General features: G+C 44.2%; 2 protein-coding genes across 4 annotated transcripts in view; one reads left to right on the top strand and one right to left on the bottom strand.

Annotated features, from left to right (window-relative positions):
- Positions 1-19,535, top strand: part of LOC124605375 (E3 ubiquitin-protein ligase ZNRF2) — a 683,705-nt gene that overhangs the window by 432,734 nt on the left and 231,436 nt on the right. The gene's annotated exons all lie outside the window — the stretch shown is intronic.
- On the bottom strand, positions 10,766-13,057 carry LOC124605374. The gene is made up of 2 exons (XM_047137006.1): positions 11,058-13,057; positions 10,766-10,825 (listed from the first exon to the last, which is right to left on the bottom strand). The coding sequence occupies exon 1, from the start codon at positions 12,824-12,826 to the stop codon at positions 11,072-11,074; it is 1,755 nt and encodes a 584-aa protein (XP_046992962.1). The 5' UTR covers positions 12,827-13,057; the 3' UTR covers positions 10,766-10,825; positions 11,058-11,071.

Here is a 19,535-nt window from a genome sequence, read left to right as displayed (position 1 = left end):
GAAACTAAACAGTGTCTTTGCAAAAGCAGACAAAATGTCTGAAGGGATAACCGCAATCAGTGGTTTTAAGTCAGTTGCACGTGTTTGGCAGTTTGGCGTCGTGTCGGTAGAGTGGCAAACCGAAAATGAAGCGGGCAACATAAAAACATTTTCGCTTTGTGAATATCTGTGCTATGCATAGGAGCTTGTGGGATTTCAGTAACGTCCTACGGGACCAGAACATTAGTGTATCGACGATATCAGAACTGTAGAGCAAAGTTATTCAGTTGGTAGTACACTTACAACTGATATTTGATGACGAATTACAGTTTCAAATATTGAAATTTATTCTTGAAAGTCAACGTAATTTTAACAGTTATACACTCCTGGAAATTGAAATAAGAACACCGTGAATTCATTGTCCCAGGAAGGGGAAACTTTATTGACACATTCCTGGGGTCAGATACATCACATGATCACACTGACAGAACCACAGGCACATAGACACAGGCAACAGAGCATGCACAATGTCGGCACTAGTACAGTGTATATCCACCTTTCGCAGCAATGCAGGCTGCTATTCTCCCATGGAGACGATCGTAGAGATGCTGGATGTAGTCCTGTGGAACGGCTTGCCATGCCATTTCCACCTGGCGCCTCAGTTGGACCAGCGTTCGTGCTGGACGTGCAGACCGCGTGAGACGACACTTCATCCAGTCCCAAAAATGCTCAATGGGGGACAGATCCGGAGATCTTGCTGGCCAGGGTAGTTGACGTACACCTTCTAGAGCACGTTGGGTGGCACGAGATACATGCGGACGTGCATTGTCCTGTTGGAACAGCAAGTTCCCTTGCCGGTCTAGGAATGGTAGAACGATGGGTTCGATGACGGTTTGGATGTACCGTGCACTATTCAGTGTCCCCTCGACGATCACCAGTGGTGTACGGCCAGTGTAGCAGATCGCTCCCCACACCATGATGCCGGGTGTTGGCCCTGTGTGCCTCGGTCGTATGCGGTCCTGATTGTGGCGCTCACCTGCACGGCGCCAAACACGCATACGACCATCATTGGCACCAAGGCAGAAGCGACTCTCATCGCTGAAGACGACACGTCTCCATTCGTCCCTCCATTCACGCCTGTCGCGACACCACTGGAGGCGGGCTGCACGATGTTGGGGCATGAGCGGAAGACGGCCTAACGGTGTGCGGGACCGTAGCCCAGCTTCATGGAGACGGTTGCGAATGGTCCTCGCCGATACCCCAGGAGCAACAGTGTCCCTAATTTGCTGGGAAGTGGCGGTGCGGTCCCCTACGGCACTGCGTAGGATCCTACGGTCTTGGCGTGCATCCGTGCGTTGCTGCGGTCCGGTCCCAGGTCGACGGGCACGTGCACCTTCCGCCGACCACTGGCGACAACATCGATGTACTGTGGAGACCTCACGCCCCACGTGTTGAGCAATTCGGCGGTACGTCCAACCGGCCTCCCGCATGCCCACTATACGCCCTCGCTCAAAGTCCGTCAACTGCACATACGGTTCACGTCCACGCTGTCGCGGCATGCTACCAGTGTTAAAGACTGCGATGGAGCTCCGTATGCCACGGCAAACTGGCTGACACTGACGGTGGCGGAGTACAAATGCTGCGCAGCTAGCGCCATTTGACGGCCAACACTGCGGTTCCTGGTGTGTCCGCTGTGCCGTGCGTGTGATCATTGCTTGTACAGCCCTCTCGCAGTGTCCGGAGCAAGTATGGTGGGTCTGACACACCGGTGTCAATGTGTTCTTTTTTCCATTTCCAGGAGTGTAGATGCACTATATAAAGCGACACATGGAAATTTGTGCCGGACAGGGACTGAGAGGATACAACGAGTTGTGTGACATAATGGAAGTTTGGATCTGTCCGGGAGTGTGTGCTCGGTTAGTGTAAGCGAGAAGGAAACCGCCCACGATAATCGAGAAATAAGGGTTAGTCCCGGTGCAGTCTCGCTTTAGGTAGTACGTGTATAGCCGTTACAGTTAAGTTGAATTTCAGGAATAAATTTCAGTATACAAATGAAGGACGCAGGCAAACAAAACATCTAGCTGTAGAACAGCCGACGTCTGCGAGATAAAAATCCCGTGGTTGGAGCTGGGCGATTCTTTTTTAAGGAAAACTGTTTGGAAACCAGAATTACAAGCGCATTTTCTACAACGCGGCGTGCCCTAAACTGTATGTAATTGAACATTCTTTATTTGACACTCAGCGGACCATCGTTTGATAAAGACGTATTAAATATGGTGTTGACGAAAATGCGTCATCAGGAGTTCAAACTGCACCTTCTGGCAGGCCAAGAGTTGTGGACGCTGTTGCCGATTTTGGAATACTTCTTGCAAAAATGCCACCATCAGATGCCCTTCTTGCTTAATATATATGAACATACGTGAAACACTAATTACTGCATGCACTTGCGAGGTGAACGATGCTAAATTTGGCAGTTCTTGATTTTCGAAAACGATATATCTACAGTACTGTGTAAGAGTATGAATCTTGACTTGCCATTAGCGGAATATGATCTGTTGCCCCGGTTGTGGCGACAGTGCTTCATGCATTACGGCATCTTTCTTCCTCATTAAATTATAAATTATATTTAGAATAAACGTGGTCTGTTCTGGTGACAGTGTCGAATGATTTAAATAACAATTTATTTCAGCGAGGTCGCTGATCAGTCTTTTTTCCTTAAGCAGCGGTTTCACTCAGACGAGCATTAACTACACCGCAACTCGTGCAGCTGCCAAATCTTTCATTTCAGAGACGACTCTAGCGTTCACAAAACGACTAAACTGCAGTGTACACTGGCGGCGCTGTGGCTACAGTCGTATACGAAACCAGCTGCGCGAAAAGAATTGCGCAGCGCGATATCGCCGTGCAAACTACTCCGTACATCCTGGAGGAGCGAGGGGGGCCGTCTGCCATTGTTCCCGGCCGCTGTCGAGCTGCAGCCACGGACCGCCACACCTCGTAAATACGTGATGGCCGCTTTCTGCCGCACTGAGCCCTTAATTACCTGCCTTCCTGAGGTGGTTGTGCGCCGCCCGTTGACCACATTTCTGAGATGGCTTTGTTCCCCTTGACCAGCGTGACGTATGAGTGGGGTCCTTTCTATCACAGTCTGACCGTACTTACCCGAGCTTAAATATATTTGCCCCGTGGTAGTAAAGTAGCGATAAATTTCACCTAATCTTCAACGCAATTTCATCAGTTACCCTCAAATCGAAGAAGAATTATTCGTTTTCATTTTATATTCTGACCGTGCATCGCCAATGGATATTCATTCAAAGTTGACTGTTTACAGCTACAGACTCCAATAAGAAGAAAAGTCGAAAATGTCTTCCCACAGCTTTTCATTCGTAAGACTGGAGTTACAACGTGCACAATAAGTGATAAACTGATTTTTTTTGTTGCTGTGATGTTATTACGATGTGTTTGTGCAGTGTTGACTTTTTTCGAAGTTACTTTGTTTCTGCCGACTTTTAAATGTTACTAGCTGTACCTGAGCACGCCTTGGCGTGGCTCGGTCTGGTTAAACGGAAAAGAAAGAAAAGAGAAACCACGCCCTTAACCCCCTTCTGCCCTCCCCCTTCCCCACCTGTCCATCACCTCCTGATACCCTCTGTCTATCTCCTCTTTCCCCACTCTCACATGAGCCTTGTTTATCGTTACTGCAAATTCTGTAGTCTGAATGTGTAATAGAATAGCTCCTTAAAATTAGAAGAAAATCGATCAAGAACTTTTTGAGATTTTTGCTAACAGTATCTCACTGTGTGTGTGTGTGTGTGTTGTGTGTGTGTGTGTGTGTGTGTGTGTGTGTGTGTGTATGTATGTATGTATGTGTGTATGTATGTATGTATGTGTGTTTGTCCATATGAATGTTTGTTAGAGTATCATGTAAAAAATTGAAGTAAATCAGTCGAGAGCTTTACAAAGTTTTTCGAAACAACCTTTCTCCTAACCTTGATATGGTCACATTTAGTTGCAGAATATGTTTCCGTCTTCGTTGGTAAGAATTTTATGTGATTTATTTTTGATTACTAGGTGTGTCAGTAATGATCGCGTTCATATCTGTTAACTTGGTAGTCTCCAATACTCCGCTCAGTGTTGCATGTAGCCGACCCTGGAAAACAGTCCAGAATGAAATTAGCGGCCGCTCGTCCGTTGTGGATACGCAGGGACCATGACTGGCTTCAGCATCGGTTTGCTTCAAAGCCCCATAGTAGAGTTCGGTCTACTGCCGTGGTAGCCACGAATCTGGTAGCCCGCTACTCTATTTCAACGGTCAGTTATTCACCGTAACCTGTCGGTTACTCCTTACGCACGGTAGTTATCAACACTAACCTCGCACGTACATAGCATGTAGTTTGGTTTCAGGTGCGTACGCTGACAATTTACGATTTTAGTTTTAACATATACTCTTCATCCCTTAAGCAAACGATTTAACCGAAACAGAAGTCAGTAATGTGGACAAAGGTGTCTTATAGGTGATATTACAGCGCTAAATGCTAGAGAAGTTGTCCCTTAGTGCAGGTAAGCAGTATACAATAGGTATTAATTTCTGTCCGCCGCGTCTCGAAAAACTTTGCCTCGACGTACTAAGATCCACCTAAAAACAATTGTTTTTTAAATCCGCTTTAGATTGGAGCTGGCGTGAGTTCAGCCTCCAGTCTTCCGGGGAAACTAACGACGCGGGGTTATCAGCAATCAGCAGTAGACTGCGCCAGGCCACGGTGCGCACTCCTCGATTACTGCTGAAGACTCGAGCGGGAAGTGTGGTGCGGCGTAAACTGTAAAGCTGCTCATGTATACCGCATTCCGTAGCGGATGTCGCCGGCAGGTACGGTGCCAGGGCGGGAGGAGGGTGGGGGGGGGGGGGGGGGGCACCGCTAGGTATCGATTGTGCCGGCGCCGCGCCGCGCTTCCAGTCCCAGCCTGCATGGCTACCTCACTAAACCTCGGAAAAAAATCCATTGTATGCTCGAAAATGCCCCTCCAGTGTACACCGATTATTCTTGCACCAAATTTTCGTCGCCGCAGGTGTTTCTTTGTCTTTTTTCTTCCTTTCGTCATTTCTTCTTGCTCTCTGTCTCTCTTTTTCTCTCTTTCCCGCTCTCCCTCCTTTTTCCGTCATCATTGTAGGAGTCCTGGATCCAGTCAGAGCCGGCCGCTGGTGGCCGAGCGGTTCTGGCGCTACAGTCTGGAGCCGCGCGACCGCTACGGTCGCAGGTTCGAATCCTGCCTCGAGCATGGATGTGTGTGTTTCCCTTAGGTTAGTTAGGTTTAAGTAGTTCTAAGTTCTAGGGGACTTATGACCTCAGCAGTTGAGTCCCATAGTGCTCAGAGCCATTTTTTTGATCCAGTCAGAAATTCCGATTCATACCTTACGCTGGCGTGGTACTGAATCAAACGCTTTTGGGAAATCAAGAAATAGTGACTGTACCTGACGCCTTGATCCGTGGCTTCCATTATGTCAGGTCATTGACATTGACAGCGCTGTGAATGTCACGACTTACTACTGTACTGTAAATGTAAGTTTAAGTGCTATAGTACAGCCAAATTAATCTTTAGAGGTCAGCCTACTGTAAAAGCAATCTTTAATGCTGTCTGCCAACTTTAAACTTTGTTCTGATGATGCTCTTATTCATTTGAAGAGCGAAATAGGTCACAATAAAAGATACAGAGTGCGACTTGTGGCTGTTTTCGAAAACTTAATTTTGACAGTGGCTCCCGCTGCACAAAATGCCTGCCTGGTTTTGGCACGATTCATTTGCGTCTAGCGAATTCGAGGACACAAAATCGACGCGACGCGGCACGTATTAACAGTCGAAATTTGGGAGCATGCTCTAACCAGTAATGTGTGTCTTTTTCTTCGTGTCTTGTAGTTTGAGTAGTCGCCTTCTGAAACCTTGGGGGCTCAGATACCGCTGCGGGGGCTTCGCCTTGTCCGAAGTAGAAATGCATTGCCTCGTGGCCACTAGTTTAACTTACTTGCCGTCTACGATGCCATATTACGGAGTCTTCGACCATCGTCAGCACTGTCAGTAATTAGCTCTAGTTTCCTTCTATAATACTCGTAGGCATCCTTATAGTAGTTCAGGAGTGCACGTGGCCCACAGAACTAACAAGAGATACCTCCGAATCTGCTTACTGGACGAAAAGTAGTCTCCTCGGGACACTAGGTGCACGATGAAACACGTGTTCCAGCATTATTCCTGGTATTAAGAATAGGCCTGGTGTGCATAATACTGCCAGTACTCGAGACAGGTTACGGGTCGTACCCAAACATCCCAATCGTGCACCCATCACGTTGCAGGTTCAGCATATTTCAACGCTTTGCACTGATACCATTTCTTGTCAGTGCGTCATCGTTGGTTTCGTCCCCATCGACCTTTTCATTTAATTGTATGTAATTCATTTCATACGTCCCCATTCTTGTCCGACTGAAACAGTGCTCCAGCCGCCCTATTCCTCTGCCGCCAGTTCGTGTGTAAACCGCCCTTGGTCCCGCGGGAAGCAGCTGTAACTCTTTCCGCCGCAGGTGGCCGTGCGGGCCGATTCGTGGCGACTTGGCCGCGTCAAACGCTATTGATTGTTAACTTTTTATTCACGACCTGGCGACGTCAACGAACGTGATGGCGTGTCGCCTTCGGTTGCACAACCCGGCAGCCAAGTGTCGCAGTATTGAGTCACGCTCTGAGCGCTGTGTTCCGGAGCTGCGGCGATCGATCTCTATACATTATTGCTTCTGTTTCCTCTTTCCTCTTTTTTAAATACTTCTTGCGTCCCTCTAACTCAGCGGTGTTTCCGTTATTATTCCACAATAATGTTTTTATTGCATTTTATTTTGTTGTACGCAGAGTCATTTGTCGTGAAATCTCGCAACTCTCTCCTCATCCAGTGTGAAACTAATATGAGTCTCCCTCCTCACCCCCAAACGCATGGATTGTCCCTAATCTTTCGGTTCATAATTTTGTAGGAGGTCGAAAACTGAATACTTTTTGGTAAGGCAATAATGGCGGAAGTGAATATTTAGGTTCTTCTGTTGACACGTTATGGTAACAGCTCGCGGCTGTGCAAAGTGAAGGCTTCCAGTGTCAGTGCATTACAACGATGTGAAGACCAACAACTTCCCCTCAAATTCTATAGTGAGAACAATTCATTGCCGAGTACCGTGGCCAGCTCCTTCCTTCCATGAAGTACCCGGTTCCTCCGACATTTTTGTCCACTCTTTTGGCCTTCCAGGCACTACATCACCGTGCGAGGTACATTAAATGTTTAGCCATAATGCGCCATCGTGGACAGCCAGTCATGAGCTGAAGTGTAAACAGTGATAAAATCCACAGTTAATACATCACATACGATAGTATATTGTTTGCAAAGGTAGCGCTGCCAACGTCAATACCACAGGCGAATGTTCGTATTATCTGTTTAGAGATGTACAGTCGTGGACAAAACGAGCGAGACCTCTCGCCTTTTCGTTATGCTGATCCGCACAGCTTTAAAGTCTGCTACACAGCATAAAAGGCAAGGCGACGAAGTGCTACCAACATACTATGCACAGGCGTGAAATTTAAAAACTATCCGAACTTTGTCAGACTGTTTTCAATCATGTTTAAGACTACATTAACGCTGATTAGTGTGTGAAACACAACACGTAAATATGTAAATGAAAGAAGAAACGCTAATTACTATGAACTGTATTAATAAAAATGAATTTCAGCTTATCGATATAACATAACTGTTTTAGTAAGACAAAGTACTCCAGATCGTTACGAATTAACAAAATATTATGCGCAGTCGGCCGCGAAAAGGTCTGTATCAACGTTCAGACCAGTCATACTGGAATACCGTTGCTCACTTACCATGAAAGTGTGCAAATTTAGCAATGCGCGAAGATTCATAACGTAATTCAGTGAAAAATCATTCAGTGCCACACTTAAGTCAATTCAGTTATTAACAGAAGCGGAAAAAGTAGGCAGTAACAAGTATGAAATTCTACAAGAGTTTCATATTGACATCCACAGGGCGCCGGTACAGAATAAAAGCAACAAAACGCGAGAATTTCTTAAAATTGCTTTACTGATAGTCTATCTACCTCCATCAAGATTAGAACCGAAAACAAACCAGCCCTCCCTTGCAGGAGTAAAAACACCTTTCACTACGCTAGCAGACAACCCAGGCAGACAGCGGCCGAATGCGCATAATATTTTGCTAAAACAGTTATGTGATTTCGATAACCTGAAATTGATTTTTATTAGTACAGTTCATACTAATTATCGTTTCTTTTTGTGTATCAGCATTAATGTCGTGATACACACGACTGAAAACAGTCTAACAAAGTTCGGACAGTTTTTCAATTTCACGCCTGTGCATAGTATTTTGGTAGCACTTCGTCTCCTTGTCTGTTATGATGTGTACCAGACTTTAAAGCTGTGCGGATTAGCATAACTAAAAGGCGAGAGGTCTCGCTCGTTTTGTCCACGACTGTACCTCTCAAGCATACTCCGTTCAAGACTTCATACACTCTGAAAATAGAGAGAGAGAGAGAGAGAGAGAGAGAGAGAGAGAGCCGTGTTAACGATAATTTTGTAAGAAATACAAGCTGTTTCACTGTTCCAGCACCGTGTTGTGCGTCTGTGTCAGTTCTCATAAGCAGCCGTCATTTGAATAGGATCTGTACCAAACCTTCTCCAATGATAGAACAAGCATTTGTCACGCATACGACGGTTTGTTGTGCTAGACTTTCTAAACTACTTTAAGGACAAATTGCAGGCTGATCTCGGCGTCCAGGGCAGTGTCAGGGGGCAGCATTGAGCTGTCTGCATTAGTCAAGCTGCTCCACTTCCTGAAAGATATCTTGGAACTTAGACCTGAAATATTCGTATAGCGAACTGAATTTGTCTCATTTGAAACGGCTGGCTGCGTGCTCGGCGCATCGAGGTAGAACTTATTTCAGGTAACTTGTGGAATCGATTGCCCGGCGCTATAGCCGCAGTGAATATCTAATGCGAGATGTCGATGAAAAGTAGCTTCTCGGCGCCGTCGGAAAAACACCCCAACGCATTCGTCGCTGCCTTTAGTATGTTTGGCGAGACATTTTTCTTTCCAGCTAAACTCACTGTAACCGATACTAGTACATACTTTCCACCATTTGCTTTTTATGCAATTTTTTTTTCAGTAGATGGCAGCATCTGATTAAACAAAGCTGTTTATCGGAGTGTCAGCATGAATTCGGCAAATAAAGTTGTTTTCTGTTTATTTTTAGTAATTTTGGAGTAGAATGTGTTCAGAACATGCTGCCTGGGCTATCGGATAAGCGATTTTTAATTCATCACAACAATACAGCCATGTATTTTTTCGATATAGCACTTGGTTTTGATTTGGCAACAACCTATACTAGACGCTCCAGTGGCATTTTTTCATGTTTTTGAATATTTGACATAACGTTTTCAGTCATTTTCTAACATAGTATTCATATCTGCCAGCTTTCTCGCTTTTGGCCATTATTTCTCTCGATTACGATTTTTATCTGTTGGTCGTCAATCCAACCCCCAACCCGCCGCTTTTTTTATCCCGCCATTTCAGTTTCTTTTGGCCAGTGGTCGGAAGTTTGTGAAAATGAGGAAGTCACGCACGGTCCTTGTTGATTATTTTTCCTCTTTGCCGCAGTTTTTGTAGACTGTATAGCACTATCCTTCAGTGTTGTGCTCTGTTTGGATTTCTGTTTCTGTGTTGTCATTTCGCGTAAGTAAAGTCGCTTGTTAGTCAACGTTATTATAGTGAATTTGAATTTTTAGAGCTATTTTGTTACCTTAAGTCCTTAAAAAACTGTGTTTTTGTGTAAGCGGTTATTTCATGTGCATCTTATTCGTCATTTTCGTAGTACTTTGTTCGGTGTTTTTTCAATATGGCAAAAAAAAATTTTCTTCTTCTTCATCCATATGAAAAAAGAGATGCGCTTGTTCTTATGGTTGTTGCAATGTTACTCGATAATATAACTGAATTCTAGTAGGTTACGTCTAGAGTTAAATATGATGAGAATTTTACGGACTTTAATGACATTGAAGCCGGCCGCAGTGGTCTAGCGGTTCTAGGCGCGCAGTCTGGAACCGCGCGACTGCTACGGTCGCAGGTTCGAATCCTGCCTCGGGCATGGATGTGTGTGATGTCCTTAGGTTAGTTAGGTTTAAGTAGTTCTAAGTTCTAGGGGACTGATGACCTTCAGATGTTAAGTCCCATAGTGCTCAGAGCCATTTGAACCATTTGAATGACATTGAATGAAATTACAATGAAATCCAGACCATTAGTTGCTTACAGGCGTTGATAAATATCAACGGGGACAGTTCTTCAGTGTGGATTTCATTGTAATTTCATTCTTCGAGAGCTGCAAGATCACCAAAGGTATCTGTTCTTTCTCATATATTTAATGTTGTGGCTTGGCAAGACAGCCAAGCCACTATGAGGAAGCCGAAAGGCACGCGTTAAGGGGGGACGTACACGAAACTGCAGTAATTTTAAAAGTATTTTATAAAACTCTAATTTTTTAAGATAATCAATCCAAATTTGGTACAGTTATTAAGAAATGTTATGCGCATATGAACCTAAATTTTCATTTTTATTGACCTTTTACATCTTTAATTATTAACAATTAATTTTTTTTCAACAATGTAATTACAAATGTTCCTTTTTTGAGAAAACTGTGAGAGCAATGTTAATGAATTTTTGTACACACTTTCATACCAAATAATTACAAAACTCTGTGGAGCAGAATTTTTATATCTTCTTTTGTTCAGTTTTTACGGGTCTCCCAATTTCCCTGAAAAATAATATATCAAATTTAAGGAATATTTTCTACCATAAATACCTTACTATTTTATTAAATGAAAATTCCTTCCACAGAATTTTTCACTATAGTACTGACTAGTCATATACCAAATTTCACTTCTCTACCTTTTGTGGTTTTTGAGAAAAAGGTACATAAAGTTATAAAAATGTAAGTTACGGGAAAACTGAATCAATGATTTGATAGTGTTTGTATTAGGTCTTACCGTCTCTGTGTGAACTAGTGCAAGCCATATGCATACTCCTCTTCATCTGCAAGCAGTCTCTTCTTTGCTTGTCTTCTTTGGTTAACCTGCTGTTCAATTTTATTGGCTGTAATATCAGCCGCAGCAACTCTTTTGTCATCGATGTCCTTCAATATTGAATAGGTGAAAGCTCCTGGATGAAATCCTAGCCTCTGTAGAGTTTTTATTCTTCCAAGATTACCATTGTTAAAAACTAAACAAGCATCATATGCAGCAATTTCAACAATAATTGTTGAAACAAATGTTGTTTTTGGGCAACGTTTCCAAATCAGTGAGTTGTAACTTTCATTAGGGTTTTGTGTCTTTCCATGCACACACTTTCGTAGGAGGTCTGGCTCTGCTAAACACCTAAATGTTGGTTTTATAGCACTTAAAACAGCCACAGGTAAACTGTGCTTGTGTGAATAGTTCATGCCATCACGCTCAGCCTGCTTGAATTTGCACCACGATATGTCACACAAATTATGTACAGGTTTGTCATCTGTGGATAGTTTATGAAAATAAATAGACCACACAGCCTTCTGCATGTTATTCAAATTTCCACTGTTGTCCCTTATTGCCTTGCCATAGTACACTTGTAAAGAATGAATTTCTTTGTCTGTGAGTCTGTTGGGACCACCTAAAAGTTTTCCATCCTCAAGTTTCCTGCCCTTCAATTCACGTTTCAATTTTAAAAGTCTGCCTCCCATTCGTTTTTGCACATGTCCAACACATTCCAACTTTTCTATAGCACAATGGGGACCATAAGGTTCACTTTCCAAAACAGTTTTGAAGGAGCTGGAGTCACCATCACCAAGGTATTTTGTGTATCTAACACCGTACTTTTCCACACTTCGATGGAACATAAGTTTCATAGCTGCAGGTTCCATTCCACCACTAGAACCAGAATAATTTCTACAGCACACTTTCTTGTGTTCAACCTGCCACTTATTTTCTTCCACTTCACCAGCTCTCTTTCCGAGTACACAGCTATAGCAATATTTGCTCATTACCTGAACGTCAAGAATTTTTCCAGTATCAACACTAATGACAGATGATACTCCATACAGTGATGTATGTCCACGCTTCATCCACGTTCCATCACATGACACACACAAATCGGTGTCTGGCGTGTTATCTGCTTCTGTCTTTAGTTCACTATTCATCTTCACAGCTTCCTTTGCAGAGGACTTCAAGTTTTCTTCCACTTCCTCTTGAAGAGCACTTAGCAGTGTTTTATTTCCAGTGGTGTACCTAGCACTTGGTTGTGGCATGTTCATGATCCCACAAAACAGTCTGGTACCTTCCCTGCCTATGCCCAAACATCTCATGCCATATATTAAACGCATATTTGCTTCATATATCCGGTTACTTGATGCCGAAGTTCTAAAAGCAGTGTCTGAATGACAGCTTTCACAAGTAAGATGCAACATACACACTATTCCAATTCTGTTTTCTTCGTCATATAATCTCAAACTTTTTGCACCACAGTCAGCACATACACAAGCAGATGATATAATATCAGATAGTATTTTCAAATCAATAAGCCTAAAACCACTAGTAGCTTGAGTGTCTGAGCCACAATCATCAAGTGATTGACAGCTGTCAATTTTCCTTCTCGAAGCACTCGCTTTCTTGGTTGAAGTATCGTTTCCATTTGTTATTATGGGGCTGGTTTTCAAGTTGTCTTTACTACATCGAGAAGCTTGACACTTTCTAACCTTTTTAAACACCTTACTAGAACGCGGCATGCTGCAAAATATAATAACAAGTCTACTTACAACTTTCGTAAAAATGTATTCCAAACAAACACTCGTAAACAAACGCTATAAATCAAAGAATATAAAACCAGCGGCAGAGATATTATTCCACAGCCTTCTTGATGTAGTACACAAACGTTCCCTGCATTGTGACTGCACAAAACTGGAAAAAAACGCAGTATAAATAGATATACGAGAGGATGAAGACCAAGATGGGGGGGCGTCGCCCTGTGCAAGCTATTACAAATTATTATTTTTTTCCCCCTTAGAAGCGGAATTGGAACGTAATATTTGGTAATTGAAATTTCAATACCATGTAGTAAATGAAGAGCCAATAAAATTTTTTTCACAAATTTGGTCATTTTCATGTACGTCCCCCCTTAAGCTCACGCAGGCTGGCGTGAGGTCTGGAACAGGACAATGTCTTGAGACTAGCAAAAAAGGTACGTAGCTTCTGGAAAACTTAACTTTAATCCATAATTGGTGAACATCGCTCTTGACGGTACATGCATCACAAGATAAATAGCAAATGATAAAGGCGCCTTGCTAGGTCGTAGCAAATGACGTAGCTGAAGGCTATGCTAACTATCGTCTCGGCAAATGAGAGCGTATTTTGTCAGTGAACCATCGCTAGCAAAGTCGGCTGTACAACTGGGGCGAGTGCTAGGAAGTCTCTCTAGACCTGCCGTGTGGTGGCGCTCGGTCTGCAATCACTGATAGTGGCGACACGCGGGTCCGACGTATACTAGCGGACCGCGGCCGATTTAAAGGCTACCACCGAGCAAGTGTGGTGTCTGGCGGTGACACCACATTTAATGACATTGTTTGCCTGTAAATATGTAATACCAGCTAACTTTGAACATGCTGACGTATAATGTTAAAAATCTTACGAAGAGAAAATTCATACTAGCGCTGAAACTAAAGATATTTGGTAGAATTTCAGAATACGGCCGAGAGCCAGTCGGAGAACCTTTCTTGCTCGAGCATTTTACATAACAATATGGCGGACACTGTTTTATGGTAACCATACTGTATTATTTCAAACGAAAAAACATCCCAACATACTACCGATTACCTGGCTTTAGCTACAAATAAGGAATCAACGTTTCGGGCAATTCGAGTGTTTTTTCATTTGCGTTCTTACAACCATTACAGAGGGCGGCGAAAAATTTTGTCACGAAATTGTAACGCTGCATAGCTGATGCCAGTAGGAACCAAAATTACTAACGTTGTGTAGGTGGACAACGCACAATTTTTAAACTACCGAAACTTGGCACCACGCGCTGCGATTGGCCGCGTGATGACGTTGGGGCAGTGACGCGGCGAGGGACGTTTGTATGTGTGAACCGGCAACAATAGCGCTGCCCATCAACCGACGAACGGCACCAGGGCAATCCCACGGCCAATCAGAGCACGTGGCGCCAAGTTTCCGTAGTTTAAAAGTGGTACGTTGTCGACCTACACAACATTAGTAATTTTGGTTCCTACTGGCAAAAGTTATCCAGGGTCAAAATTTCGTGACACAATTTTTCTCCATCCTGTATAGCTTTATGTCATAGGGAAAGGCTTATATTAGTTGTCTCGGGATTGTACTGAAAACTAGCCGTGGTTTTTGATCATTCGTACCTACTGAATCTGTCGATTTTTGATTTTTGCAAGTTGGCAGGTATGTGTTCACTACGAACGTCAAAAATTGGCTTGAATGATACCGGATTTTTAGGTGTAGTATTATAATCTTATGTTACATATAACAATGCATTGATGACCAATATTAACACTTCATTCATGAAATCTAAACACAGGACTGAGGAAGTTAAATTCGTGGCTTATTGCATTCTCAGATGTTGATCGAAGTAACTAAGTTATTACATCATTATTCACAGCGAATATGGACGTAATCACACACTGTTACACAAGCGGGGTAATACTTGTATTAATTGTTAGAAAAGAACCTACGGGCTCGTTGGGGCATAAATCTCAGTGAGTTATTTTATGTGGTCTGGCATTAATCAATGTGCCTCAGTTTCTTATAGGTTAACGTTTCTAATTTTCTTGCCATAAATTCGTACTGACAGCGATAATTATTTTTGTTAGCAAAGCCCATGTTCTTCTAGTTTTTAATAGTATAAGTGGATTTTCACAATTAGTATTCGCACGAGTGACGTCTTTTGAGTTGTGACTTAAATATAATAAATCTATAAAAGATGGAAACATAATTAATGCAGACGGTCTCACGTGGCAAAGTCAGTGCTATACAAGATGAGCGCTATACAAGGTGAGCTAAGAAGAATGATTGGTCTCCTAAGAATAATCACGCCATTCCTCAACTAACTCATGCTAATAAGTAGGAAAAATCAAACTGACCAGACTGCCGCGGTACTGAGCGTTGTTAATGAACAGGAGATCTGTGCGCGACAGAAAATGCACGAGGTAAAACGTCGAGACGAATTTTCGCATGTTGAGCTGTGCCGGTGGTTTTTGAATGAAATGGAATCGGGGCTTTTGGATTATCCGTTTGTCAGTTCTTTGGATAAGGCGTTGTTCGGACTGTCAGAATATGTGCCATATGAAATCACAGAATATGCGCCATTATCCGTTAGTAAATCCCCATCAGTACTTTGAAGAGCCGTTGCATAATCTGGTGTTTGGTGGGAAATGTATTGAGTCCGCATCGTAACACGATTCTTTCATCAAACTATTAATGCTGGCCGGCGTGTCCGTAAACTGTTTAGTCGATATGTGGCTCAGTTCACAGAAGATAATGGACTGTGTGTGTCTTTTGACCAATAAGGAGCAACAGCACACACACGCCTTGACATACACGAGCGTATGAGGTGTTCAATGAGCAGAGGCGACGACCTCTGTCGCCTGATCTCTTTGCCTGTGGGACGAATTGGAGGCTCAGGTGAACTGAGATAACCCCGACACGCTGGAAAAGCTACAGCAGAACGTTCGAAACGCTACTGCTGCTACCCGTTAGGTAGAGCTGCTACGCGTGTCTCAAGAGTTCGATAAATCCGGCACAGAGCTGCATCGATGTTGGTATTGGCCATGTCCAGTGCCCTCTGTGATGTTCATTAATGAGACTCAGTCCCGCATCAGTACTGTTGTTCATATTTTCCGGGCCATTGTTATTTTACCCGTCCTGTGTCGTCGCTTTAGGAACGTACATAATAATACATTGCGACACTGTCTAATTTAAAAAGTTGAAGACAAAAACTAATTCATCTGGCACGCGACCTGTATTATAGGGTCGGAACATCCCCAGCAGTGTGGAGGAATCACGACGTTCATTTTATGATTATTATGCGTAAGTTGGTTGAGCTGTAGCGGTCTCTAACTTCTACGAAGATTATATGGCTACTTGAGCGCTAAGGAAACCAATAAAATGAGTACTTTGTTGTCTTCGAAAAGGCTTTCAATAAAACGAGTACGTTCGTGGCCTCGAGAAGGATGCAACTTGCATCGGGGACTCGCTTATTTCCGATTCCTACGCATCTGACCGCATTCCAGAACAAACAACGAATAGAAAGAAGGGCGGGATGAAATACGACGACACAAGAGGTTACCAGCACTAAAATCTGCAGCCGGCTCCCCCGAGAAAATCGTGATTGCACGCAATAGACGGCAGCTAACGTCCCCCGTGCAGACTTGTCGACTCACCTCCACATGGTGGGCGTCAGTAAGTCCCCAACACGTGTCTGCGCCCCGATATCAGAACAAGATTACAGCCAGCCATTTCTTCCCTTTGTCAGAGCAGTTCGTGCTTGGTACCGCCAGCGCCGAGCAGGTCGACCTACTTGCTTTCCGGGTCACACGTCACATCAGCCTTTCCCAAGGCATGTGTCGCCTTTTCTACAGAGAAGCAAACGAGCTCGTTTTGCTCGCAATGAACACATTTCACATGTCAAACAATGAGGCTTACGCGACTAGCACGTTACTTTGAGCAAAAGAATGAGATGAAACAGCATTTTCCCATTGCTGTCGCCACTATTCTCATCTCAAAATAGTAACACTTAGACATGTAACTGATAGTGTCTGTCTGTACTATCCCGTAGACTGCCCGTCAGGTAGTAACTGAACATAACTGGGGACCTTACTCTTTCACATTTACCGGATTTTAATCTCAGTACCCGAACTTCAGTACCTTAATGAAGTATGTATGACGCAGCTTCAAAAAAATCGAAAGGTGTCGGTCTTGAAGACTGGTAGTTTTGCGTATAGAGAATTTCGGGCTAGCACCGTCGACTGTAGCAGAACGAGTGGAAAGCACCGCCGTTCTGGCCCTACTTTGTTGTCCGACCGACCGCTTGTCATCTTCAGCTAGTGGCGTCACAGAGGTGCGGTGTGTAGGGTCGTGACGTCAGCACACCGCTATTTATATTTTTGAATTTCCGCTTCCAATTTATGTAATATATTTTGTGAAACGTACGAAGCTGCTAAAACAACCAAAACAAAGATATTTAACAAAGAGACAGAAATCAATAAGCCGTCCTCCACTTGGCGAGACATTGGCGTGATCGAAAGGGGGCGCCGGGCGAGTCTGCTATCCAGCTCAACTCGAGCCCCGTACGCTGGTCGTAGCGGCCAAGGGGCAATGAATGACCAACCGCAAGCATATCTTCATACTACAACCGCAAGCAGTCAGGAGGTGGATCAATACAACTAAACTAACTTAAATGACCTCTCTCCGGTCTTTGTTGAGGTAGGAGGCCCGGTGCCGCCACTACTGGGTCAAGCTGCTCCTCCGTCAGAGAGCAGCCCATTATAGTCCTCGCATCTAGGAGAAATGTCTGGCAGTGGCGGGAATCGAACCCGCGTCCGCGCCATGGAAATCAGCTGCGGTGACCACTTTCTGTTAATCTTCGTCAGTTTTCGTTAGCTGTTGTGAGCGGATGTGAAAAACCACCACCTTTATTCCTTGGGCCAAAGCTTCAGTCACGTTCATTTTTAAATTGAAGAGGGCGTCCAGTCCCCTGACCGAACACGCTGGATCACCGTGCCGGGGAACACAAAGCATCGGAGGCGGAGAGCCGAATGAATGCGTACTTTAAAGGTAATGCAGTCCCAAAGTCGGAGGAACCAGTCTCGCTAGGAGCAACTTCTTTACCTTTTATTTCAGAACCATCTGTGTTAAGAAATAAAAATTCAAATTAAAATATATTTAAACTTAATTTTTTAATAAAAATGACTACTGTCTTTAGAGGTTGTCCTATATTATTAATGTATATAATTTTCTATCATCTAACAAGGCATATTGTATCGAGTTTCGACCGTAATTACCAGTGACGCCGCTTCGCAATTGCTAAATATGGGTGGCAATTAACTACAAACAACAAAAAAAGTTTTGCATCACCTCGGTTCCGAGAGTTCCGGAACCTGTATAGAAAATTGGAATAGAGATGAACATAAGCATAATTTCTGCCCTTTTTATTGCTCATGAAAACCACACATTACATGTTGTACCACCATACAGTGAGACCTTCAGGGGTGGTGGTCCAGATTGCTGTACACACCGGTACCTCTAATATCCAGTAGCACGTCTTCTTGCATTGATCCATGCCCATATCCGTCGTGGCATAACCATAAGTTCATCAAGGCGCTGTTGGTCCAGATTGTCGCACTCCTCAACGGCGATTCGCCGTAGATCACTCAGAGTGGTTGGTGGGTCACGTAGTCCATAAACAGCCCTTTTCAATCTATCTCAGTCATTTTCGACAGGGTTCATGTCTGGAGAACATGCTGGCCATTCTAGTCGACCGATGTCGTCATCCTGAAGGAAGTCATTCACAAGATGTTCACGATGGGGGCGCGAATTGTCGTCCATGAAGACGAATGCCTCGCCAAATATGCTGCCGATGTGGTTGCACTATCGGTCGGAGGATGGCATTCACGTATCGTACAGCCGTTTCGACGCTTTCCATGACCACCAACAGCGGCGTACGTCGGCCCCACATAATGTCACCCCAAAACAGCAGGGTACCTCCACCCTGCTGCACTCGCTTGACAGTGTGTCTGAAGCCGTTCAGCCTGACCGGGTAGCTTCCAAACACATCTCAGACGATTGTCTGGTTGAAGGCATATGCGACACTCATCGTTGAAGAGAACGTGATGCCAATCCTGAGCCGGCCGCGGTGGCCGAGCGGTTCTAGGCGCTTCAGTTCGGAACCGCGCGACTGCTACGGTCGCAGGTTCGAATCCTGCCTTGGGCATGGATGTGTGTGATGTCCTTAGATTAGTTAGGTTTAACTAGCTCTAAGTGTAGGGGACTGATGACCTCAGGTGTTAAGTCCCATAGTGCTCAGAGCCATTTGAACAATATTTTTTTTTTTTTGTGCCGATTCTGAGCGGTCCATTCGGCATGTTGTTGTGCCCATCTGTACCGCGCAGCATGGTCTCGTGGTTGCAAAGATGGACCTCGTCGTGGACGTCAGGAGTGAAGATCCACATCATGCAGCATATTGCGGACAGTTTGAGTCGTAACACGACGTCTTGTGGTTGCACGAAAAGCATTATTCAACATGGTGGTATTGCTGTCAGGGTTCCTCCGAGCTATAATCCGTAGGTAGCGGTCATCCACTGCAGTAGTAGTCCTTGGGCGGCCTGAGCGAGGCATGTCATCGACACTTCCTGTCTCTCTGTATCTCCTCCAAGTCCGAATGACATCGCTTTGGTTCACTCCGAGACGCCTGGACACTTC

The sequence above is a fragment of the Schistocerca americana genome, chromosome 3, assembly GCF_021461395.2.
Source record: "Schistocerca americana isolate TAMUIC-IGC-003095 chromosome 3, iqSchAmer2.1, whole genome shotgun sequence".
Lineage (NCBI taxonomy): Eukaryota > Metazoa > Arthropoda > Insecta > Orthoptera > Acrididae > Schistocerca > Schistocerca americana.
The sequence above is the reverse complement of the archived record's forward strand: the minus strand, read 5'-3'. Positions and strand labels throughout refer to the sequence as shown.